Below are 27,625 nucleotides of genomic sequence, written 5' to 3'. Positions count from 1 at the left end.
CTATTCTTAGCCACCCTAACACAGCCCATGTATTTACTTGTTCCGCGATGACTCCCAGCAGTCTCTGGAATCCCCTGCACCTTGTTTTCCAGGCTGCTGCTGCTCATACGAATAGAAGCAGTGCAAGAATCACTTTCACCTCTGCCAGCGGCTACTGTTAATCTATTAGTCCATGTATCCCCCCAAGTTATACCCATACTGGACATTTTCTGTCTCTGTATGCTCTCAAGTGTTCTAAAGTGACATTATATTGATCACTGTTTCATACAAGCACTGAAGGGCCACATAGCTGTAATTTGCTGGAGCAGTTCATGCTCAGTTATGAATATTATTGAATAAGTGGTAGAACCAAAAGAAGTTGCCCTGTTTTTTTTTTCACATGAATTGTTTACGACAAACAATTATTGATACGATTGTCAGATTGCTTTTGTAATATTTACAAATTTTAAAGAATTACATATACAGGAATTTCTCACTTTACAAGTTCCCCGGGTTTATGAGTTTTTTCCCCCCCCAAGTATCAGGTATCAGCAAAATTGAAAATATGAACATTAATTGCAAAAAATGAATGTTAAAACATTCATAAATACCTCATTCCAAACCACGTGCGTAGCTATACAATACAGTGTACCCCGCTTTACGATATTAATCACTTCCAGAGACACCACGTTTCGTAATGTGTACCCAATAACACATTGTTTTTTGGTAATTCATTTCAAGATCTCGGAAGTTGAAATTTTCGCTGTATAACTAAGCTATTTAACTAATCTCTCTAAAATGTCATTTTTAAGGTCACCTTAAGGCCATATAAAAGGTCGTGAGCGTGGTTTGTAAATTGTATTAGTTATCAATTCAAATCATTAAAATGCTCTACACTTTCATTGTTATCATATGTTCCAGTATAAGAATCAATTACGCCTTTGTGATATTTTTCTAAAGCACATTTCTGGAGGTAACGACCATAAAACAATAAAAACAATTTGCACTTTCCGGTTTATTGGGTTTTCTGTTACTGCAAGCAATTATAAACGGGTAGTTGTTGTTGTTGTTATTTGGTTTTTAGGAGCATTAGCAACTAAGGCCATATTGCTCCGGGGATATGTGGTGGTCATTCCCTGGCCTTTCTGCATCTTCCGTATTTGGTGGCTCACAGGCTTGAAATGGGTAGTAAACTCAATCTTCTTGCATTTGCAAAAATACCAATAGCTGGAATTGTGTGGTTTTTTTTTATGTTATTATGGTGAAATGTGTTTCCCCTTTACTGAAATCTTCAATCGTATAAAAAACATAAATAAATTTTCAGAATCTTCTCTTCATTCCTTTTTTTTAAGCTTCGTAAACTTATTCCACACGAATCTTGTTAGTTGCAATTTGTGTGTACTGTTAAAAAATGCTTATGCATGTAATTTGACTTGAAATTTATAATTAAAAGAGAAGATTATCTTGGAAACAAATGTCTCTTGAAACATTTCTGAAGAAGACGACTCCTTGTGCAACAAATCAGCGACTGCTGAGCCAATAATGAGTGATCAACGAGTGTGCATTTAGTCAACGATGAAGAATAAACATTCTTTTACATTTGTAAGTCGTAAATGATTTCTTTATTATTATAATTTGCTTGATTTTACAGGCCAAGTTTTTATTTCTTTTGATAAATCAATCATTGTTTAAACATAAACTAATTAGCTAACTAATTTCATAGTTGAGAACATAACCCCTATTTTTAACTTTGTCTATGGGAAATAAATTCCCACTTTACGAGTTTTCGTTTTATGAGTGCTTGCTAGGAACGAATTAACCCGTAAAGTCGAGAACTACCTGTATTTTGCATTTTTCTATAGAAAGTTTAAATGGATCAAAAATTCCAGATGAATTTAGATGAGTCAATTTCCTACTCTTCAACCTTTCAGAATTGTATTTATAACATCTTTATAAATACAAGCTTTAATATAAGCAAAAATGTGAAGCTGAAGGTTTAATGCAAAGAAATTGCAATTTACTTTATTCTTATTACAAACAACTTTTAGTAAACCAGTTGAAAAATCAAAGTGTTGATTAAAGACAAAAGTTTAGGGAAGAGTGCAGAATAAAGGATTTCATTGACATGATCTGAACAAGTATTAAGGCCAAAATATTTTATTTAGTAAACCAGTTGAAAAATCAAAGTGTTGATTAAAGACAGAAGTTTAGGGAAGAGTGCAGAATAAAGGATTTCGTTGACATGATCTGAACAAGTATTAAGGCCAAAATATTTAAATCACTGCAGCTCATTTAGAGAAAGATGAACATTACAAAATTACTTCTGACATGTAATAGGCAATAATCGATAAAGATTAATTTTATGTTAGGTATAAATTTTTTTATGGTACCTCACATAAATTTTAATTTAGTTTTTTGGCCATTCATTCATTACAAAACTTTTTTGCCTGTGTTTATAAAACATTTGTAATGAACACATGATCATTTCTTTCTGGGGTAACCACTGTCTTTTCTCATTATGCTTTTGAGGCATGCCAGCAATTCCTTTGAATCATTGTATATAGAAAGCTGACTGATGCCACCCAGTTCTTGCTAGTGCAGTGGGTTGATGTGACTTTAATGTCTTGGGCCTGCAAAATTCCAATGACCATCCATTTGACTTTGTTAATGAGGTGATCACTATCAATAAAGTTTATTATTTTATGAATAAATTATGAATGAAAAAATTATTTTTAAAAATGAACAATTTTACAGGAAAGTTTGAAGTGCCTCTCTTTCTCTCTCACAAGCTCATTTCACCACAGAAGTGATTGATGTCTCTATTGTTTCACATTTGATGTGACAGAGTTACCTGCAGCTTCCACAATTCCTCTGGACCATTGAATATGTTAGGGGATTTTTTTTTTTTTTTTTTTCATTTATTGAGTGTGTTAGGGTATACTGATTTCTTTGTTCTGTCCAAAAATAAGTAATAATTAACCAGAAAGTCATTTCCACTGGCATGCGTAATGGCCATTGCTAACTTCACAGTGAAATGTGCAGTAGCACCATGTTGGAACCACATTTTTCTCTTTGTTGCCTGTGTGGTGTCCTCCTGTAGTTCTGGCAGCATTCTCCAAAAAATTTAAGTAGGTTTGACTTGAGAGTGATTTGGAAAATGAAAATGAAATGAAAGCGTGATCAGCCCAGATATTTCCAGAAAACTTCCTCTGCATATGCCGATGTTCCATGTGAGGATTTTCAATGGTCCACAGATAGCTGTTGTGGTAAATAAAGACACCACTGCAAATGAATGTGCATTTATCTGTGAATAAAAGTTTTCTCAAAAACATGGGATCATTACTACATTTCAGTAGAAGCCAAGTACAGAACTCCAGTTGGGAAGAAGCTGGATCATGAGCAATTAATACTTTAACAGGTTGAAAATGGAATGAGTAGATCTGAGCTTCTCAAAACCTTCCATGTACAATTTTTGATTCCCCCCTCCACCAATTTTGCTTATTTTTGGCTGTTCCTCTACATTGCTGACAACTGGCATCTCTGTTTAGAACCCTTAGTGCCAGTTGTCAGCTTTCACATATTCATTGGTCCACAGCAGCAAAGGTTTTAGGAGCAATATGACTGGGAAATTTTTCTGCATTTCTCCTACATGTCATCTAACATACTTTCATGCCCACTGAGAACAAAGTACATACTATATGCCCATTAAATGTAAAAGCAGTTGCTAACTTTATACGCTCAACCTTTATGCACACAATAAACAAGACTGAGAAAGCAAACATTTACCACTGAGAGTAGATAATTCTATTAATTGTATCAAACTTCAACTTCTTTCACTCAAGGAAGGTAAAACATCTCTTTTTGTGCATTTGCCGTGTAAATAATGAGTCACGTGTCAGTGACAAATTTATTCACTTATTCAAACATTTTACTAATGTTAAATATTGATATTATTGACAAATTGTACAAGCATTTAACTCTTGAAGTAAGCCTCTTTCACCCTGTTTTGTGGGACCTTTTCGATTTCATTTTATCATCCAAACCTTCACCCTTAAGCTGCCATTTATTTCAAAGACATCCTGTATATGTTCATGTTTGTGGATATATAATTAACAAAAAAAATTAAATGTCTCTTTATATGGTTATACAGGGTTATTCAAAAAGTGGAGGTAAATATTTCTAGAGGTGTTAGCATTAGCATTAGTAGAGGCATTTGATGCAAGAAAGCAAGCTTATGCAGCATCAGCCAAAAAAATTAAAGTAAAATAAATAAATAAAAAAATAACCACTTCCACTTCACCCCTCTGTTCGTTCGAAATACCTGTCCAGCCGAGCCTTAAACTTATTTAGGCTATCAACTTCCACGACAAGGGATGGAAGTCTGTTCCACCTACCAACCACCCGCTGGCCAAAGGCAAATTTCCGCACATCTATCCTACATCTGTCTTTCCTCAATTTGAATTTATCCCTCTCAGGTGATTATTCTGAACAAGAGGAAGAATCCCATCAGCATTGAGCATGCTCAAACCATTCAAGGCTTTGTACACCTCTATCAGATTACCTCGCTGCTGCCTAGTCTCCAGGCACTGTAATTCGCAAAACTTAAGCCTTTCTTCATAAGAGCACCCCCTTTGTTCCATTCACTAATCTTGTTGCCCTTCTCTGTACTCGTTCCAGCAGCTCTACATCCTTCTTGAAATGAAGTCTCCAGGCCTGTATACAGTACTCTAGGTGTGGCCTGACCATTGCCTTATACCAGGGAATAATCACCTCCTTATCCCTGCTAGAAAAATTCCTATATATCATTGACAATACACCATGAGCTACTCTTGCAGCCCGTCTGCACTGCTCAGAGAACTTCATATCTGCCTGCACAACCACCCCCAAGTCCCTTTCATTCTCTACCACTGTCAGTGTAGTACCACAGAGTTGATACGTTGCTCTGGGGTTGCTGTTTCCCATATGTAGTACTTTACATTTGTCAATGTTAAACTTCATTTGCCACCTCTCAGTCCATCTGCTCAACCTTTCCAGATCCTGTTGCAGCAGCATAGTGTCAGTAGTGTCCTTGACAACCCTGCCAACCTTCGTGTCGTCTGCAAACTTGGACATTAAGCCTGATATACCATCATCAATATCATTTATAAATACAGAAAACAATAAAGGACCCAATACTGAACCCTGAGGGACTCCACTAATAACATTAGTCCACGATGAGCTGTGTCCATTGATTACAACTCTCTGTCTTCTCCACCTCAACCACCCCTTTATCCATAGCAGCAATTTGCCTCCAATGCCACACTATTTACAAAGTCTGTAGTCAATTCTGGATTTAAGGCATTGTTATCAAGTTATACAAATAACAATAACATTGGCTGAATTCCTTATTAGATAAATCAGTTTTGCAAAATGTTTAATTTATATTATGAAGGAGTTATGTTGTGGGTTTCCTTGGCTATAGTTCATGTTAATGTGACTGGATCTATCACATTAATATGCAAGTTGCATTGCAGAAAATGTCATAAAAAGACTATTCAGTATGTATTGAGACGTTGAACTATTGCAGAACAGATGGAAGCTTGACTAATGTGAACATTCCATGTTGCAGAACCTTCACATTAGCTAAATATTCCAATAAGCACTTTATGTAAAACACAAGCAGTGGTATTTTTACAATTTCAGCATCATCATCTCAGCTGGTATGTATTTTTTGCCATCCAACAGCACAAACTCAGGCTATGGAATTCCCTAACAAGAAAAAGTGACCATTTGGCCTTATTTGAGATGGCAGTTAAAATGAACCAGCAATACTGAATGCTGTGTCCAGTGATCATATCATCAGATTAGAACAATAGTGGATTAAAAAAATTTACACAGGAGATAGGCAGATCTATATGGAGTTTTTTATAGCAAATCTTGCACTACTATGTCAACCTTGTAGTGCATTATTCACTGTCGAGATTCATGTACTTGATAGACTGGCAAGTCAATTTTACGTTACATAGTGCTTAGCATGCATAATCCGTATTTTTGGTCAGTGGGGAATTCTTGTATTGTCATAGGCAAATCCAGTGCAATTTAGTGTAACGTGTGGGTCATCATTATGGGAGATTAATTGATTGGACCATATTAATAGCATATCAGACCTTGTCAGCATATCTGCTGATGAGGCTAGTGGGAGCCAGATGTGTTCAAAGTCGCTAAGTGGATTTTTCTTATTTATTGATTTGAAATTATTGTTTTTCTAAAACTTTTGATTTAAATTTAGTAGTATAGCATTATTTTGTGATTTTCTGATTAATCTGGTGTAGTTATTTTTTACTCGTCCTTGTAATTGCATAAAAGTATCGATAAGGGTATCAAATCCACGTGTTACAAGTTGCAGGAACAAGACGTTTTTTTAGCCATATTTAGCCGCTTTATTGACCATTTTTTACATCAAATTATTTTCTATAAGTAGCTTATAGACCTAGTCAGGATCGTTAGTTTATTCTGATTTGATACAGCAAGATTTGGAAGTTAATTAATACTTAAGTGTCCGTAGATTTACCATTCGTAACTTGCCGCCTTTGTTATACAATATGTTATATTCCAAACTAGATAGATACGTTATATTCCAAACTATAGTATAATATTGTCAATTAATCAGTAAAATCTATTAAACTTGTTAAACTTCGTTGTCAATTAAATTGTACTTTTAACTAAATATATATAATAACTTAGATTACAAACATAACATAATTAATTAATACATAACTTACATAACTTGACACTTTAACTAAATATATATAACGCCTTAGATTACAAACGTAACATAATTAATTAATACATAACTTGATACGGAAGTTATTAGCATTAGCATTAGTAGAGGCATACGATGCAAGAAAGCAAGCTTATTCAGCATCAGCCCAAAAAAAAAAAAAAAAACCCTCTCCCATTTCACCCCTCCGTTCGTTCGAAATACCTGTCCAGTTGAGCTTTAAATTTGTTTAGGCTATCAACTTCAACAACAAGTGATGGAAGTCGGTTCCACCAACCAACCACCCGCTGGCCAAAGGCAAATTTCCGCACATCTATCCGACATCCGTCCTTCCTCAATTTGAATTTATGCCCTCTGAGGAGATTATTCTGAGAAAGATGAAGAATCCCATTGGCATTGAGCATGCTCAAACCATTCAAGGCCTTATACACCTCTATCAGATCACCTCGCCGGTGCCTAGTCTCCAGACTCTGTAATTTGCAAAACTTAAGCCTTTCTTCGTAAGAGCAACCCTTTGTTCCATTTACTAATCTTGTTGCCCTTCTCTGTACCCGTTCCAGCAGCTCTACATCCTTCTTGAAATGAGGCCTCCAGACCTGTATACAGTACTCAAGATGTGGCCTAACCATTGCCTTATACAAGGGAATAATCACCTCCTTATCCCTGCTAGAAAAATTCCTGTATATCATTGACAAGACACCATGAGCTACTCTTGCAGCTCGTCTGCACTGCTCAGAGAACTTCATATCTCCCTGCACAATTACCCCCAGGTCCTTTTCATTCTCCACCACTGTCAGTGTGGTACCGCAGAGTTGATACGTTGCTCTGGGGTTACTGTTTCCCATATGCAGTACTTTACATTTGTCAATGTTAAACTTCATTTGCCACCTCTCAGCCCATCTGTTCAACCTTTCCAGATCCTGTTGCAGCAGCATAGCGTCAGTAGTGTCCTTGACGACCCTGCCAACCTTTGTATCATCTGCAAACTTGGACATTAAACTTGATATCCCATCATCAATATCATTCATAAACACCGAAAACAACAACGGACCCAACACTGAACCTTGAGGAACTCCACTAATAACATTAGTCCACGTTGAGCAGTGTCCATTGATTACCACTCTCTGTCTTCTGCCACTCAACCATCCCCTTATCCATAGCAGCAATTTGCCTCCAATGCCACACTGCTCCAATTTGTGCAGCAGTCTTCCATGTGCAACAGTATCAAAAGCCTATCTAAGATCCAAATATATAATATCAAAGTTATTCCCTGCATCCAGTTCTTTTGTGACTACATCATAGTATCCAATCAAATTGGTCAGGCAAGACCTGCCCTTAACAAAACCATGCTGCGTCTGAGCTATAACTGAATTCTTGTCTAGATGATCCTGCAGTGCTTCTTTAACCAGTGCCTCCATTAATTTACCTGGAACAGAAGTTAAACTAACAGGTCTATAATTACTTGTGTCAGCCTTTGATCCTCCTTTGTGAATTGGGGTTACATTTGCACATCTCCAGTCTATGGGTACCTCCCCTGAGTCCAAAGAAGCTCTCATAATTATGGCTAGGGGTTTGCATACTTCCTTTGCTGCCTCCTTTAATATAACTGGATAGATCCCATCCACCCCAGGTGCCTTTTTTATGTTTATCCTCAACAATCTCTCCTCCACTTTCCTCTCAGTTATTACAAAATCATCCAGCTCACTGCCAATGTTTACTTTACCTACATCATTCTCCTTCCTGAATAACTCCTCATGCGTGAATGTAGATGCAAAATACTCGTTTAGATTGTTAGCCACCTGAGCAGGATCCTCAACTGTTGAACCATCAATATCCAGTGGACCAATCTGATTCATCCCTTTCCTTCTCGAGTTCAAGTATGTAAAGAACTCTTTTCTGTTTTTCTTTGCATCCTTTGCCAAGGATTTTTCGTAGTCTGCCTTTGCCTGCCTAATCTCCTTTGTGACTTGGTTACAGACCAACTTATATCTATCATAGGCTTCCATGTCACCCATTAATTTATATGTATCCCATGCATTTTTCTTCTCTGCCACATGTCTCATTAGTTCATCTGACAACCATTTAGGCCTAAACCTTGAACAATATTTCTTAGTTGGTATGTAAAGCCTGGTAGCCTCCAAGATTAGTTCCTTGAATGCTTCCCATTTTGAGTTTGCTGTTGGTAACATCATCAGTTGGTCCCACTGTATAGAATTTAAATACTGTCTCAGACCATCATAGTCGCCTTTACGAAAACAAAAACCCTTCCCTTTACCTCTGATGGTAGTTACCTCCTTGAGTAAATCCCACTTCAACACACTGTGATCACTGCCACCTAGTGGTTCATTTATCTGCAGGTTCTTAATGCATGAAGAGTCACTACTGATAATCAGATCAAGAGTATTGCTCCCTCTTGTTGCCTCACGAACATGCTGGTGTAGAAAACAATCATCCAATAAATCCACAAAAGCCTTGCTAGTGTGCGAGTGACCAACCCACAAATTCCAGTCAATATCTGGGAAATTAAAATCCCCCATTATAAGACTCTCTGATTTACTGGCCCACTCTATTTCCCTGTACAATATCTTATTATACTCATCAGAGTCATTAGGCCTATAGCACACTCCTACTCTCAATTTTGATTTCCCTATGCTTATGTCACACCAAACTGATTCGGCACTGCCCTGTCCATCGATGTCGACTGGCTTCACTTCCTTGGACTTTATGTGTTTCTTAATTAATAGCATAACCCCTCCTCCCCTCCTGTCCTGTCTATCCTTTCTATACACATTGTATTCCCCAAATTCCAGTTCCACATTACTTATATCTGTGTGACACCACGTCTCTGATATCCCAACAATATCTGCCTTTGATGTTTTGAGCAATACCTCAAATTCATCAAATTTATTTACCAAACTCCTAGCATTGGTGTACACGCAGGTATACATGCACCTGTTTCTATTCTTAGCTACCCTAACACAACCCATGTGTTTACTTGTAACGCAATGACTACCAGCAGTCTCTGAAATATCCTGCATCTTGTTTTTCAGACTTCTGCTCATTTCAATAGAAGCAGTGCAAGAATCACTTCCACCTCTGCCAGTGGCTACTGTTAATCTATTAGTCCTTGTATCCCCCCCAAGCTAGCAGTTTTCCAACCTACCTAACACTGCCTCGATAGCATCAGCAAATATTCTTGCACCCTTTCTATTTAAGTGTATCCCATCCCTGTAGAAGCAATCTCTCCTGTTAACAAGTACAGTCCAGGCTGAAAAAAATTCTACCCCTTGAGCCTTGCACAATCCCTCCAGGGCCGAATTGATCGACAAGGCTCTCATCATATACTCCCTCCTATCGTGTCTGGGCAGAATTGCAGACACTTTCAAGTTCAACCCTAATTCACGGCTTTTTTTCAGCAGTGACCTGTACTTGCTAAGTAATTCCGCCGGTCTCCTACTCTTAATATCATTCGTGCCAACGTGTACAACTATATCACCTTTTGTGCCCTTAAAAGATGATATCCGCTCTACAATGTCATCAACCTTTGCCCCTGGCAGACATACCCTGGTCCTATTCCACCTATCCTTTTTACAAAGCATGTTCCCCGTTTCCCTGACAATAGAGTCACCAACAACTACTAGTTCCTGTGGGACCAGCGCATTCTGCCTAGGGGGCTGCTTCTGTGTTGCCTGATGACCAAGTGCAAGCTCTGGCATTGATGTGGGCAGCTGAGAGCTTGATGGGCCCCTCAATTTATTTCCTTCGAGGGCATCCACCCTGTCCTTCAAGCTCTCATAAAGGCCCATAACAACGCTGAGTTGTCGCCTGATTTCCTTGCACTCCTTACATCGTGCACACACAAAGACATCCCCCTTGGCAGTATCATGTCCCGTACCCAACTGCTCCGCAAACATCAAGCAAACAGTGCATTTTAATAGACTGTGATTCAGAGGGCAACTGGCCCTCTGAATCACAGTTCTCCCCTGAACCACAGCACTCCCATTAGCTTGAGCCTTTTGCTTTGCTGCTCTGGTTAGAGTCATGATTCCAATGTAATTCAATAAAATTTAAAACAAAAATTAAATCCTTAAGTTATATTATATATATATATATATATATATATATATATATATGGATATATATATATATATATTTTTTTTTTTTTTTTTCGGTATCTAGTGTTCCCTTTATACAACTTCCAAATCACGTGTACCACTATAGTTATGTATTAATTATTTGTTACGATTAAGTCGTTATATATATTTATAGAGTTAAAAATACAATTTAATTGACAATAAAGTTTATCAAGATTAATAGATTTACTGAATAATTGACAATATTATATTATGCACTATACTACACTAAGCTTATGCTATCGTGTAAAAATGGCGGGAATTCACGAACGAGTATCAAGTATGTATTAATTATTTGTTACGTTTGTACTCTAAGTCGTTATATATATATAGTTAAAAGAACAATTTAATTGCCAATGAAGTTCGACAAGATTAATAGATTTACTGATTAATTTTCACGTAACTATGGCGGCTGTCTATGAACGGTAAACTCGTGTATTTGATACCCTTTCCGATACTAAGTAATACCTACAAATCTCTATCTAAGTTACTTTAACTTTAAGTACCGTAAATAGGAATATAAAGCTACTCTAGAAATAAGTTAATATGTCAATTTAAACTAATAAAGCAGAATATAAATCAGAAAAAACTTCTCTGTTCCAGTAGCGGCAGAAAGGCACGTCCACACAGGAAACTCTCGTGCTCAAACTCCGTTATATAAAGGGAACTCGTAGATAATTAATACTTGATACTGAAAAATATATATACCGTTATAACTTTGTTGGGATACAAGTTTAGGGTTGTAATTTTGTACTGAAATTGAAATTTTATTGAAATTAAATCGAAATCATGACTCAGACCACAGCAGCAAAACAAAAGGCTCAAGCTAATGGGAGTGCTGTGGCTCAGAGGAGCACTGAGGGGGGCAGTTGCCCTCTGAATCACAGCCATTTAAAATGCACTGCTTGCATGATGTTTGTGGAGCAATCAGGTACGGGACATGATATTGCCATGGGGGATGTCTTTGTGTGTGCGCGGGATGCAAGGAGTGTAACGAAATCAAGCAACAATTCAGCGTTGTTATGGGCCTATATGAGAGCTTGAAGGACAGGGTGGATGCCCTCAAAGGAACTAAATTGAGGGGCCCTTCAAGCTCGCTCTCAGCTGCCCACATCAATGCCAGAGCTTGCACTTGTTCATCATGCAACACAGCGGCAACCCCCAAGGCAGAATGCGCTGGTCCCACAGGAACTAGTAGTTGTTGGTGACTCTGTTGTCAGGGAAACGGGGAACATGCTTTGTAAAAGAGATAGGTGGAACAGGACCATTGTATGTCTGCCAGGGTCAAAGATTGATGACGTTGTAGAGTGGATATCATCTTTTAAGAGCACAAAAGGTGATATAGTTGTATATCACCTTTATTGGCATTAATGATATCAAGAGTAGGGCACCGGGCAGAATTACTTAACAAGTACAGGTCACTGTTGAAAAAAAGCCGTGAATTAGGGTTGATAGGAGGGAGTATATGATGTCAATATCTGGAGGGAGTATATGATGAGATAGGAGGGAGTATATGATGAGAGCCTTGCTGATCAATTCGGCCCTGAAAAGATTGTGCAAGGCTCAAGGGGTAGAATTTTTTCATCCTAGATTGTACTTGTTAACAGGAGAGACTGCTTCTACATGGATGGGATACACTTAAATAGAAAGGGTGCAAGAATATTTGCTGATGCTATCGAGGCAGTGTTAGGTAGGTTGGAAAACTGCTAGCTTGGGGGGATACAAAGACTAAAATAGATTAAAAGTAGCCACTGGCAGAGGTGAAAGTGATTCTTGCACTGCTTCTATTGGAATGAGCAAAAGCCTGAAAAACAAGATGCAGAATATATCAGAGACTGTTGGGAGCCATTGCAGTACAAGTAAACACATGGGTTGTGTTAGGGTAGCTAAGAATAGAAACAAGTGCATGTATACTTGCGTGTACACCAATGCTAGGAGTTTGGTAAATAAATTTGATGAATTTGAGGTATTGCTCAAAGCATCAAAGGCGGATGTTGTTGGGATATCAGAGATATGGTGTCACACAGATATAAGAAATGCAGACGTGGAATTTGGGGAGTACAACGTCTACAGAAAGGATAGATAGGATAGGAAGGGAGGAGGGGTTATGCTATTAGTTAAGAAACACATAAAATCCAAGGAAGTGAAGCCAGTCGACATTGCTGGACAGTGCAGTGTCGAGTCAGTCTGGTGTGACATAAGCATTGGGAGATCAAAATTGAGAGTAGGAGTGTGCTATAGGCCTAATGACTCTGAGTATAATAAGAAACTGTACAGAGAAATAGTGGGCTGTTACAACAGAGAGTCTTATAATGGGGGATTTTAATTTCCCAGATATTGACTGGAATTTGTGGGTTGGTCACTCACACTCTAGCAAGGCTTTTGTGGTTTTATTGGATGATTGATTGTTTTTCTACATCAGCATGTTCGGGAGGCAACTAAAAGGAGTAGTTATCAGTAGTGATTCTTCATGCATTAAGAATCTGCAGATAAAGGACCCACTAGGTGGCAGTGATCACGGTGTGCTGAAGTGGGATTTACTCAGAGGTAACTACCATCAGAAGTAAAGGGAAGGGTTATTGCTTTCATAAAGGCGACTAAGATGGTCTGAGACAGTATTTAAATTCTATACAGTGGGACCAACTGAGGATGTTACCAACAGCAAATTCAGGTTTAGGCCTAAATGGATGTCAAATGAACTAATGAGACATATGACAGAGAAGGGAAAAAAAATGCATGGGATACATATAAATTAACACGTGACACAGAAGCCTATGATAGATACAAGTTGATCTGTAACCAAGTTACAAAGGAGGTTAGGCAGGCAAAGGCAGATTACAAGAAATCCTTGGCAAGGGATGCAAAGAAAAACAGCAAAGAGTTCTTTACTTTTGTAAACTCTTGAAAGAAGGGGATGAATCAGATTGGTCCACTTGATATTGATGGGTCATTGATGATTCTGCTCAGGTAGCTAACAAACTAAATGAATATTTTGCATCGATATTCACACATGAGGAGTTATTCAGTGAGGGGAATGCCAGAGGTGTATTGAACTCTGGAAGTAAGCTAGAGAATCTTGTAATAACTGAGAGTAAAGTGTAGGAGAAATTGTTGAAGGTAAACACAAGAAAGGCACCTGGGGTGGATGGGATCTATCCAGTTATATTAAAGGAGTCAGCAAAGGAAGTAAACAAACCCTTAGCCATAATTATGAGAACTTCCTTGGACTCAGGGGAGGTACCCACAGACTGGAGATGTGCAGATGTGATCCCAATTCACAAAGGAGGAACAAAGGCTGACACAAGTAATTATAGACCTGTGAGTTTAACTTCTGTTCCAGGAAAATTAATGGAGGCACTGGTTAAAGAAGCACTGCAGGATCATCTAGAGAAGACTTCAGTTATAGCTTGGACACAGCATGGTATTGTTAAGGGGAAGTCTTGCCTGACCAATTTGATTGGATACTATGATGTAGTCACAAAAGAAGTGGATGCAGGGAATAACTTGGATATTATATACTTGGATCTTAGAAAGGCTCTTGATACTGTTTCACATGGAAGACTGCTGAAAGAATTGGAGCAGTGTGGCATTGGAGGCAAATTGCTGCTATGGATAAAGGGATGGTTGAGTGGCAGAAGACAGAGAGTGGTAATCAATGGACACTGCTCATCGTGGACTAATGTTATTAGTGGATTCCCTCAGGGTTCAGTTTTGGGTCCATTACTGTTTTCTGTATTTATAAATAATATTGATGATGGTATATCAAGCTTAATGTCCAAGTTTGCAGACGATACAAAGGTGTGCAGGGTTGTCAGGGGCACTACTGACACTATGCTGCTGCAACAGGATCTGGAAAGGTTGAGCAGATGGGCTGAGAGGTAGCAAATGAAGTTTAACATTGACAAATATAAAGTACTACATATTATTATTATTATTATTAATAGCCATATGGTGCAAGGAAGCCTGAGGCTTATGCTGCACCAGGGGAAAAAAAAAAAAATTCCCAAGTTACCCTGAGAGAGAGAGAGAGAGAGAGAAAAGTAGAAGGGAATCACCAAGAAAATGAAGAATGATGATATCCAGCTCAGGACCCTGGGTGTGCCAAGCCCATACTCACCAGATGTGACAACAACCCCAGAGCAACATATCAACTCTGTGGTACTATATTTGCAGTGGTAGAGAATGAAAAGGACATGGGGGTGGTTGTGCAGGCAGATATGAAGTTCTCTGAGCATGCAGACAGGCTGCAAGAGTAGCTCATTGTGTCTTGTCAATGATATACAGGAATTTTTCTAGCAGGGATAAGGAGGTAATTATTCCCTGGTATAAGGCAATGGTCAGGCCACACCTTGAGTACTGTATGCAGGTCTGGAGGCCTCATTTCAAGAAGGATGCAGAGCTGCTGGAACGAGTACTGAGAAGGGCAACAAGATTAGTGAATGGAACAAAGGGGTACTCTTACGAGGAAAGGCTTAAGTTTTGCAAATTACAGCGTCTGGAGACTAGGCACCAGCGAGGTGATCTGATAGAGGTGCATAAAGCCTTGAATGGTTTGAGCATGCTCAATGCCGATGGGATTCTTCCTCTTGCTCAGAATAATCACCTGAGAGGGCATAAATTCAAATTGAGGAAAGACAGATGTAGGATAGATGTGCGGAAATTTGCCTTTAGCCAGCGAGTAGTTGGTTGGTGGAACAGACTTCCATCCTTTGTTGTGGAAGTTGATAACCTAAATAAATTTAAGGCTCAGCTGGACAGGTATTTCGAACGAACGGAGGGGTGAAGTGGAAGTGGGGTTTTTTTATTTTTTGGCTGATGCTGCATAAGCTTGCTTTTTTGCATCATATGCCTCTACTAATGCTAATAGCCTGAGCATTTGAACATTACACAATTTTCCTTTCATTACAGTTGTTGGCTGCCATATACAGTAGTGAAAATAACACTACAGAAGTTCAAAATTGTATAACTCTATAATGGTGCTTTTAAAATTAAAAAAAAAAAAAAATGGCTTTGGGAATTTTTTTTTTTGTATTTTTTGTGCAGAACATTCTTGTAAAATATTGCTGTCCAATTTTAAATCATCCTGTATAAAAGCATTTGACATATCAGAAGTATTCTTATAATATATTTTTTTTTTTAAATTGCTCTTTAGTTATGGGAAAGGCAGAAGGTCATGGTGATAATTGGCATGGTCATGTAACTGCTTTAACTGTTGCGCCAGATTACAGACGCCTGGGATTAGCAGCAACTTTGATGGCCGGATTGGAAGAAATATCTGAAAAGTAAGTATAATTTAGACCATGGGGAGGGGATAACCATTTCCACAGCAGTGAGAATTCTACCTTTATTCATTTTACTACTTGTTTTCAACTGTTGATATTGAAATATGAGCCAAAACACTGTCCTCCCCATCAATAACTTAGTAAAGGCAACCTTCCTTCTGGTCACTATTACAAAAGACCAGTGAGAGACAAATGAAGAGGTAATACACCTAATTCTGTTTTTGCACAAACTTTTTTTACACGAATTTGATTTAACACGAATTCAAAATAAATATTTCATTCTCTTTTTACGTGAGTCATTTTGATTTAACACGATTTCTATGAATTTTGTTTTGCCTAAATTCTAAGAAAATTTTTTTTTAATTTGTGGCATATTAGTATCATTTGTATATTACACGCACCAATAGATTGGATAACAACTAGTGTGTGTGTTTTGAAACGTGTGCTTTTGTTTACTAATGTGTACGTCTAGGTATCTATGAATCATCAATTATCAATGAATCAATTATCTACAAATCATCGGTAGATGTGCACCAAATTCAATGAATATTGAATTTGGTGCACATCTACCGCATTCGTGCATTCTACCTTCGGAAGACATTTAGTAGTAAGCTCTATTTCAAAGTGAAAGAATCTTTAGTGAAATTTGTGCATATAAATTTATTTTGTTGATAGTCAATAAATTGTAAGTTTACAAATTTTTCATATCTTTTTTTTATTAATTATAACTGAGATATTTTTCAGTAGCCCTTATATAATGTCGAATAATTCGCCTATTACCAAAATGAAAAGGAAAGCGATTTCTTTGGAACTTAAAATTTAAATTTTAGATTGTCTTGCAACTGGACAAGGGGCTACGTCTGTAGGAAAGCGTTTTGGTGTACATGAAGCTACCGTATGAACTATTAAGAAAAATGAAGCTGCAATTAGGAAGTTGGTATGTTCTGGAACAAAAGTAAGTGTTAATTCATCATCATATACAAGATATATTGTCAAGGAAAAAATGGAAAAGGCTTTGGTAATATGGATAGAAGATCAGTCACATAAAAGAGTACCAGTAGATGGAAATACCATCAAGCAAATAGCACTAAGAATTTACAGACAGATTAAAGAAAAGGAGCCAAGCACTTCATCTCAGTTAAACAGAAAGTATGAATTTTCTGCGAGTACAGGTTGAATGACAGGGTTTCTTAAAAGGAATGCTCTTCATAATATAAAAATTAAAGGTGAAACTGCATCCGCAGATGAATCGGCTGCTCAAGTATTCCTGCAGGAACTTGCAAAAATTATTGAAGATGGAGGATACACTCCTGATCAAGTGTGGAATGCAGATGAAACTGGTTTCTTCTGGAAACGAATGCCGAACAGAACATATGTAGCCAAATCGCAGAAAACTGCTGGTGGTTTTAAGGTAGCTAAGGATCGTGTGACCTTATTATTTTCCTCCAATGCTTCAGGAGATCGTATGTTGAAACCACTGCTGGTAAATTGAGTCCTGAACCCACGTTCAATGAAAGGTGTAGATATCAATAAACTGCCTGTTCACTGGATGGCAAACAAGGTCTGGGTGACCACTGCTATCTTTACAGAATGGTTCAACAAATGTTTCATCCCAGAAGTCAGACGTTATATGAATTTGAAAGGTCTTGAATTTAAAGTTCTTCTGATTCTTGACAATGCACCCAGCCATCTTGTCTTGGAACACCCAAACGTACAAATTTTATTTCTGCCACCTAATACTACATCTTTGATACAATCGCTAGACCAAGGTTGCGACAATTAAAACATTCTACGTAAAACGAACATTCCAACACATTTTGGACAAACTGAATGATGAAACACTAGCAGTCATTCCCCTCGATGTGGGCACCTGTACGTGGTGAGGGGACCTCCCAGTGACGCTGCTGGACTTCCAGACTAGCATCACTGGGATCTAACGCCCATACCTTGGTTCCAGGGTTACATCTTTGGAATCCGGCGTGTGCAGCCGTGCGCTGCGACCTGTGGAATGCGGAAAGGGGGATCCTGGTGGTTGAGGGGCCCAGCCTTAATACACCACTTTGGCCCCTGCTTCGACAAGATGGGTGGTCTCAGACCGGCCCGACTGGGATCAATCGGCGGGTGGTTTTTTTTACTGCTAGGGTCAACTGCGTTCCAATAAGTCTCCCTCCCTTTGGTCCTGGGACGGGATAAAGACTTATTGGTAAAGTGGGTATGGTGTTCTAAGCGAACTCGGCGTCCCATTCGTGTAAGCAGTACCTGCTAGTTCACGAGTGGGCGTCCCCTCGTAGGGCTCCGTGGTGGGTGAGGTACTTAGGCATCAGACACTTTTTCTTTACTCTTATGAGTAATTTAAATCCTTCTTCTGGGGCCCCAACAAGGCCCCTACCTAATCGATCAGATGAGAGTGAGAGCAATTCTGCAAAAAGAGCCAGAACTGAGGATAAAACACCATCTATAACACCGCTTTTCCTCATTCTCCATTCTACCGGAGAGCAGTCAATTGGGAAGATGTCACCCTTCTTTATCCAGAAAGGATTAGAAGGGCTGGCAGGATCACCAAAATCTGTAAAACGGCTGCGTTCTGGCGATCTTTTAATCGAAGCTTCAAGTGCAAAGCAAGCAGAATGAATCCTGAATGCGACATCCATAGGGGGAATACCGATCAGTGTAACACCCCACAAAACTTTGAACTCTTCACGAGGAGTCATTTCAGAGTGGGATCTTCTTCATATCTCTGAAGAAGAGATCTGCTCTGAACTAAAAGACCAAGGAGTGATGGCTGTCAAGAGAATATCAATGCGGAAGGATGGGAATCTCGTCCCTACCCGAGTTCTCATCATAACATTTAACACCCCACGGCGTCCAAGTTTCATCAAGGCAGGCTACTTAAACTGCCCAGTGAGGCTTTACATCCCAAACCCACTGAGGTGTTTTAAATGCCAAAAATACGGCCATTCACAAACGGCTTGTCATGGTAACCCTGCCTGTGCTCGATGTGGTTTGAAAGATCACGAGAGCAATTAATGTTCAGCTTCCAAATTGATCTGTATAAATTGCCAAGGAGAGCACCCTGCCTATCCAAAGTTGATTATGGGTCCCAGGTATATTCCTCAGCCAGAAACAGTGTCCTTCGATGGCTGGACCCTGTCCATCATCAGGCCCTACGTATTGCTACTGGAGCGTATCACACATATCCTGTCCAGAGCTTATATGTCGAAGCAAACGAACCATCGTTATTGCTTTGGCGTAAGCAGTTGTCTTTAAAGTACGCTTTAAAACTGAAATCCCTGCCAGACCATCCTTCGTGGCCATTCATTTTTGAGCCACGATGGGAAAATTTATACAATACCCGTAAGACTGCCAATCGTCCTTTTGGTATTCGTCTCCAAGAGCTACTCAAAGAACTTAATATCAAGGTAGACAAGGTTGCCCAAACATCAAAGCAACCCTTTCCACCCTGGCATGCTCGTGTCCCGGCATGTGACTTGTCTCTTAGAAATTGGGGAAAGTCGGACACTCCGTCATGTGTCTACCTGCAGCTTCATTCAGCACACCGAACTGAATATTCCAACTTCACGCCAGTCTACACAGACGGTTCAAAGTCGGACTCATATGTGGGATCTGCTGCTGTCTTTACAGACAGCACTATATCAGAGCAGATTCCCTCTGAATGCAGCATATTTACTGCAGAGCTGCACGCTGTAGAGTTAGCCTTGGATCACATTAGTAAATGCCAATACCAACGGTTCATTTTATATTCCGACTCTCTTAGCATGTTACAGGCTTTAATATCTCTGAGATATAATCCTCATCCAGTTCTGTCTAGTATTCAGCAGAAGATTCACTTCCTCCATGGACGTGAATATGATATCTGCTTCTGCTGGATTCCCAGCCACATTGGGATTACGGGAAATGATTTGGCTGACGCCGCAGCCAAATCAGCAATTCCCAATAATAACCGCTGCCTGTCAGTCCCCTATACAGACTACAGGCAAACAATACACGAGAAGATACACTCCCAATGGCAGGATTCGTGGAATAGACAGACTGCGAATAAATTATATCATGTAAAGCCTGTAATTGAAACGTGGCAGTCTAGTCTGCGCAGAAATCGTAAGGAGGAAGTTGTTCTTGCCCGGACCCGCATAGGACACAGTCATTTAACTCATTCGTTTCTGCTGAGGGCTGATGACCCTCCTATGTGTGTGTCCTGTGGCACAATTTTAACGATCAGACACCTTTTAATTGACTGTCCAGATTTTAGCAGCACCCGTTTTACCGCTTTTAATCATCTGACTGAGCCCTATACGCTCCGTCAGATTTTATCCGACAATGACAACGTGTCTGCTGTTTTTAGCTATTTTAAATCAATAAAAGTTTTTAATTGTATTTAAAATTTATGTTATTGATATCTGTTTATTGATTTATTTTTTATATATCTGGACATGGTGGCCGAACTACTTAGGTCACTGAATGTTTTAACTTTTTACGTATGACCGGTATTTGGCACATTATAGCCTCAGTTGCTGATGCGCCAATAAAACCCAAACCAAACCAAACTAGCAGTCATTGATGTGTGGAAGAAATTCTCAATTATGGATTATATCAATCAAGTTGGATTAGCGTTAACTGAATTAAAACCAGCAACTTTAAATGTATGTTGGAAAGCGGTTTGGCCACATGTGTAAAAAGCAAAGATCCCATCATCCCTAATACGACCGAATTTCCCAACATCATTACAATGGCACACAAAATCGGTGGAGAAGAATTCGATGATCTATCGTTTGAAGATATTGATGAATTGTTAACCGACAAAGCCCTAAGCGAAGATGAAATATTAGAGGTTGTCCTTGGGATTCCTTATCCCACAGAATGTAGTGATAATGAAGAAAATGATCCTGTTCTAAATGCAGATTTAATGAAAGGTCTGGAACTGGTCAGAAAATTAGGTAATCATTTTGTCAAACATGACCCTAATGAGGAACGTGCTGGGAAGTTTCAACGTGAACTGAAGTTGTTGACAGCCTCTTACAGAGAATTATATAATGGCCTAACCAAAACATGAACACAACGATTAATAACTGAATTCATTCGTGAAACATCAGCTCCAGAAAAGACTTGTGCTGATTTTGCTCAAGAGATCACAGAAAGAATTTCATTAATAGAGGAAGAAGACGATATCCACAACATTTCTAGTGATAGCAGTGATATTCCAGTCGTACGCAAACATATGCGCCATTTATTATCAGAAAGTGAAAATGAATAAAAGCTTGTTATGTGTAAAACAGATTTTTTTTGTTCATGAAGAATTTTTTTCATTTCATATGCATACAAATTTACTTTAATATATTTTAATTACATATTAGTACATTTGTATTTTGTTGAAATAAAATAATAAATTTAAAATGAATATTTTTGTGTTTTTTTTTTTAAATTATTTTTACTGATTTTTTAGATCTGGAACCAATCTTCTTTTCTTCCATAAATACAATGTCTTTTTTTACACGAAATTTTTTTACATGTTTTCAGGAACATATCTATCATGTAAAAACAGAATTAGGTGTATGTGCCTGATGTAAAACTTTGCTGCTGCTTGATTAATGCTGTCATAAATTTCATATCAATTTGCTGATGATATTAAGTTGGGCAGGATTGTTAATAAGAAGAATCTAGGAATATCACTGTTACAAAGCTTTATACAAGACATGATACTAGTGGTCTAAAAAAAAGCAATTAAACATTTAATTCTAGTAATTGTAAGGTTTTTCATCTGAATCATAGTAATACAAAGCTAAATTATCCACTGGGAGTAGCACACCCAACTGTGTTTGAAGATGAAAGAGACCTGAGGGTTGTAGTACTACCTGGTGTAAAGTTTTTTGAACAGCATAGTAAGGCTACTAGGATAGTGCATTTAGTACTGTTAATGATTATACAGGAATTTTGCTAGTAGGGAAAAAGTGGTTATTATCCCACTGTACAAATCAGTGGTTAGACCACATCTTGAATATTGTGTTACAGGTCTGGAAGCCACATTTCAGGTAAGATCTCAACTTGCATGAGAGGGCACAAAGGAGGACAACAGAGTTTGTTTAGATGTAAAGAGATGTTTTTATAGGAGTTTGAATTCATCCATTTTATTGAGAACATTCCTGAAGTCACTGTAGACTGAGTTAACGCTAAGTACAGTAAACCCCTGCTATTCGCGGGGGATGCGTTTCTGAGAAACGCAATACTGCGAATAGCAGGAATAGCCGCGAATACCAAAAACACGAATACTGAGTTATGGATCCCATAGTAATTAAAGGGGTTCCGTTCCAAAGTATGAAATATATAAGAAAAACTAGTCTAAAATTTTGTCTATGTATATATTATATATACTTTCATAATATGACTATGTACATAGACATATTATGTACATAGTGAAATGCAAGCATATGGCATCGAAATGAAAATAAGAAACAATTTAATATTAAATGTAATATTTATTAGAAATTTCAAACAAATCTTTCAAACCAGCACCTTTGCTAGCTAAAAAAACTTATCCCGCCAGTGCTATCACCAGTTTCGCTAAAGTGTTGATAAAGGAGTTTTGCCTTTTCACGAACGAGGAGTGAACTTAAGCGGATTTTATTTTGAGTTCGGTCTTCTATCCACAGATTTAAAGCCTTTTCCATTTTTTCTAGTTTAACATCACTAGTTACAGAGCAAATTTTTGAAGCAATTAGCGCGTTTTCACTGACACTACAGCGGATTTTTTCTTCCGATTTCTTGATTGATTGAACCATTGACTTATTGATTTTATAATGTTTTGCCACTGATAAAACACTTTCACCATTAAAAATTTTGTCTAATAACTGAATTTTATTCGGTAATGTCGTCACCTTCTTTTATCTTTTCACAATTCCCTTGTTATTCGTAGCCATATTTTTGTGGGGGTTAGAAAAGAACTTGTCCACAATAAAGTCACTTTCTTCCGCTAACACACTCGAAAAAGTCTGTTTACACTAACACACTGCAAAACGGTACATTTTTCACTTTTGTAAGCATATCAATTTATAAATTGATAAATTTATTCAATTTATAAGCATATAAATTAAAAGCAAACCATGAAACCTTCCATGACAAGCGCAGAAAAGGGTAGAAAAGGGTAGTGCTAACACACTCGAAAAAGTCTGTTTACACTAACACACTGCAAAACGGTACATTTTTCACTTTTGTAAGCATATCAATTTATAAATTGATAAATTTATTCAATTTATAAGCATATAAATTAAAAGCAAACCATGAAACCTTCCATGACAAGCGCAGAAAAGGGTAGAAAAGGGTAGACTTCCATGCAGAAAAGGGTAGACTATTCAGATCTCTTTGACTGGATTTTTCAAATGGAAATACACTCAGACCTCTCTTTAATGAACTTCCATATAGCAAACTTTTTTGATTTTCCCTTGGTCATTACATTGAAAATAGTTTCCATATAACGAAGAAAATTTCCATGTTACGAACTGATTTCGAGAGACCTCGGTACGCATTGTTCGCACCTCTGACCTTTAGCCAATAAAGCTGATGTTTATCCCAGAAATTCATCTGTTGTTTCACAAAAATGAGTCATCCACACTTTCACTAAATTTAACCTGTTTCTGTGTACAGTAGGTACAAGTGGTCCCTCATAGTCTAAGAGGAAATCCTTAAATGTTGTGTGAAACAGTGGAAGTGCTTAATAGTGTAGATTGGGGTGTTAAAAAAAAGAAATTGCTTTAAAATTTGGTATTCCTGCAAGTAGCATGTTAACCATTCTGAAAAACCATGTTTTGATTTACAAATATTTGAGGAAACAGGACCCAGTCAGAAATATCTTCATCTACATCTTCACACAGGAAAAATTATGCCTGTGTGAAGATGAAGTGAAGCAACTTTTAATGTGGTTGAAGATGATTCGAGACTAAAATTTGTCGATATCAGGTCCATTAATAAAAGAAAAGGCTATGGAGTATGCATCTTTTCTGGGACATAAAACATACCAAGCGAGTTCTGGTTGGCTGGACAAATTTAAGGAGTGCCATGGCTTACTCAAAAGTTATTTCTGATGAAAGTGGAGTTGCAATAAGAAGACTATACCCATTGGAAAGAAACAGTTTTGAAAAAAAAAATTTCGAAGATTATGAGCCCAAAGACATATTCAATGTTGATGAAACGTCTATTTTTCAAAAGTTTGCCATTAACTGACTGTTAAAGTTGATTAATGTTTAGGTGGTAAAAATAGTAAGGACAGAATTTAGTCTTGGTTGGTGCAAATATGGTTGGTAAGGAAAAATTGAAGCTTTTGGTAATAGGCAAAAGTAAACAACTCTGATGTTTCAAAGCATTAAAGTTGTTAGAGTTGGGCTACAACAAAATATCTTGGATGAAAAGTGAAATTTTTGAGCAGTGGATTTTAAGTTTCAATAGAAAGATGACGAAAGAAATCTGAAAAATCATGTTAATTGTTGACAACTGCCCTGCTCACCTTCACTCAGAAATTTTGAAACTTACAAGTGTGAAGCTTGTTTTCTTCCCTCTGAATACCCCGTCTAAACTGCAACGAGTGGGCCCTGGATTTGAAAATACACTACTGAAGGCGCATACTAAAAAAAAAAAAAAAAAAAAAAAGAAATTATACTGAGAATACAAACCAACCAACCAATCTACCTATAGATTCTGTTATAGATTTGTGGATGTGCATATCAGAATTGGCAAAAGTATGGAGTCAGGATGTGATGGAAAAAACAATTAAGAATTGTTTTGTAAAAGCAGGTTTTGCTAAAACACTAATTAACAGCGATAAGAGGGATAACTACTACAAGACATTGTGCAATCTTAGGAAAAGTTCCAAGCAAAGTTTGATCAATGGAGAAATTGTTCTTGGCAAATTTTTAGAAGTTGATAATGATGTCATAGTAACTGAATATCTGAGTGACTCCAACATTTTGGGCGCCTCCGTAGCCAGGTGGGAAGGAGCAGCAGCAGTGCGTAGCACACGCCTCTTGATTAGACCGGGGTTCGAGCCTGTCACCACCAAATACGGAGCATGCGGAAAGGTCAGGGAATGACCACCGTACCGGAGCAATATGGCCTTAGTTGCTAATGCTCCAAAAAATAACAACAATAACAATAACCAACATTTTGGAGCATATTTAAAGAACTAGTAACAATATCGATGATGAGTTGAATGAAAATGAGGTCAATATTAAACCTTCCAAACAAGAAATGTTGGCAGCATTTGAAACTTTGCATCGAGGCCTTCAGTGGGAAGAAAATGTAACAGAAAATATATTTGTGTTTAAAAACATTTTTATGAACAGTGTACAACAAAAAATAACCAAATATTTTACTATATAATTCTTAAACGTGTACTAATGTCTTGTGCAAATCGTCTAAGTAGTCAGTTCTTGTTATGTATATATTATTAATAAATTAATTGTTTGAAAATGTTAAAAAATTTATTCATTCCCAATTATTTCTGATTTATTTCCCATCTTTTGCTATTTTTCTGAACGTTGAATTACAGTAATTTTCATTGTTGAAAAGGTCATATTTCTTCATAACGAAATTTCTGTTTAACAAATTTTTTCAAGGGAATGATCGATTTTGTTATATAGAGGTCCGACTGTATATTTATGATGGCGTATATAAATTTAATTATGTATAGCGTGTATCAGTCAATATATTTACAGCGTATATAAATTTAAGCATGTATGTGTGTAATAAGCCTCTATGCATGCTGTATATTTTAACATCAAGATTTAAAATCATATCATGTATGAACAGTCAGTGGGGTGATTGACACTGAGTTTTAAATAAACATTGATAATTTTCTTTGCTCGATTGTGATAATTTAGCACCTTTGGTGAAAACTTTGAACGCGTGATTTGAAGAACTAGTTGCCATGTGAAGAATGAATATATAATTAACAAAATTAACATCAATCATTTCTATGCAAATTATATTTCTATAATTTTCATACAGCATTGCTCATGTTGTATTCAAAACTTTTCTTATGATTTGGTATTTATAAGGTTTTACCTGATCAAATATTTATGAATGTAGTATTATTTATTTCAAATCACCTGAGCAGATACAAAAGCTCTTCTAACTATATTGTCTTGTGTAGCGATACAACCAAACTTCACCTCTCCCATAGAAGCCAACGTTGACTCACAATGCTGTTGCGAAGTATAGAGCCTTGCAGATTTCCTCAAGTCTTGAGTTAATCTACAAGGTTTGCAGCATATAATCCCTCCTATTATGTCTGGGCAGACTTGCAGACACTTAAATATTCTGACCTAACATGCAGCATTTTTTCAGTATGGTCCTATATTTATCCAAAAAATGGTCAGGTCATGTTTATTTAATGTCGTTAGTCCCCACTGATATCTGACAGTCTTTTGGTATCATCATCAATTGTTGCTCCCAGCAAACACACCCTGGTTCTGGTCCACCTATCTTTATTACAAAAAATATTACTCGTTTCCCTGACAATAGTCTCCCAATAAAACTAGATCACATTCAATCAGATCATTTTGCGCTTGAATGTTTCTTTTCTGGGACCCAAATCGGGGTTGCATCACTTGGTAGGTCACGAGATACTCGAGTCCCTGATGAGCTCCCAGTTACATTTTTCTAGGGCAAGCACTAATTTTTTTCAGTGAATCAAATTCTTCACGTAATGCGCCAAGTTCTGATTTGAGATCTGTACACTCCTTAGATCGGGTGAAAAGAAAAGAATCATTAGTTGAGCTAGATTGGTCTACTAGACCAACCTTAGAATACATGCCATAGCCTATGTAAACAACAGACTTTTAACTCACACCAGAAATGCCCACAGGCATTTGTCTGAGTCACAATGTCCTTGGGCTTTGTATTATAAGTGGATCTTGTAGTAACCATCATTTAGGTAAAATTTGAACTTTAGAAAGATTACAAAATTTAAATTTACAATAGATGAAATTTAAATTTACAATAGATGAAATTTAAATTTACAATAGATGAAATTTAAATTAACAAAATATTACAGAAGTTAAACTGTGGACAAAGCTTGAGAAATTAAATTGAAGCTACCGAACAAAAGTTACAAAGTTCTTGCTGAAATATTGATAACAAAGGCTATCTGAAGCTGTAGCTTTAGATTATAAGAATTCAAACTATGTATTAACTACAGCTTAGTATATTGAATAAAAAAAAAAAAAAACAAAAAAAAAAAAAATTATTTCAAAAACTAATTTGCAATGAGGAGTTTCAGAAATACCAACCACACAGACCATATACCTTCTTCAATATCATTAATAAATATAGAAAACAACAATGGACCTAACACTGAACCTTGGGAACACTACACGTAGTAGTCCAAGAGGAAGAGTGCCCATTGATAACCACCCTTTCTCTTCTCCCACCCAACCATACCTTTATCCATACAAATAACCCCTAATGTC

The 27,625-nt window shown here is 37.5% G+C and overlaps 1 protein-coding gene across 1 annotated transcript in view; it reads left to right on the top strand.

Annotated features, from left to right (window-relative positions):
- Naa20A (N-alpha-acetyltransferase 20 A) overlaps positions 1-27,625 on the top strand; it is a 166,786-nt gene that overhangs the window by 93,175 nt on the left and 45,986 nt on the right. Inside the window, exon 4 of the mRNA XM_090376522.1 lies at positions 16,025-16,154. Coding sequence (XP_090232648.1) covers positions 16,025-16,154 — 130 coding nt within the window. The remainder of the gene's footprint in view (positions 1-16,024; positions 16,155-27,625) is intronic.

The sequence above is a fragment of the Mastigoproctus giganteus genome, chromosome 6 (assembly GCF_048544385.1).
Source record: "Mastigoproctus giganteus isolate SK-2022 chromosome 6, ASM4854438v1, whole genome shotgun sequence".
Lineage (NCBI taxonomy): Eukaryota > Metazoa > Arthropoda > Arachnida > Uropygi > Thelyphonidae > Mastigoproctus > Mastigoproctus giganteus.
The sequence above is the reverse complement of the archived record's forward strand: the minus strand, read 5'-3'. Positions and strand labels throughout refer to the sequence as shown.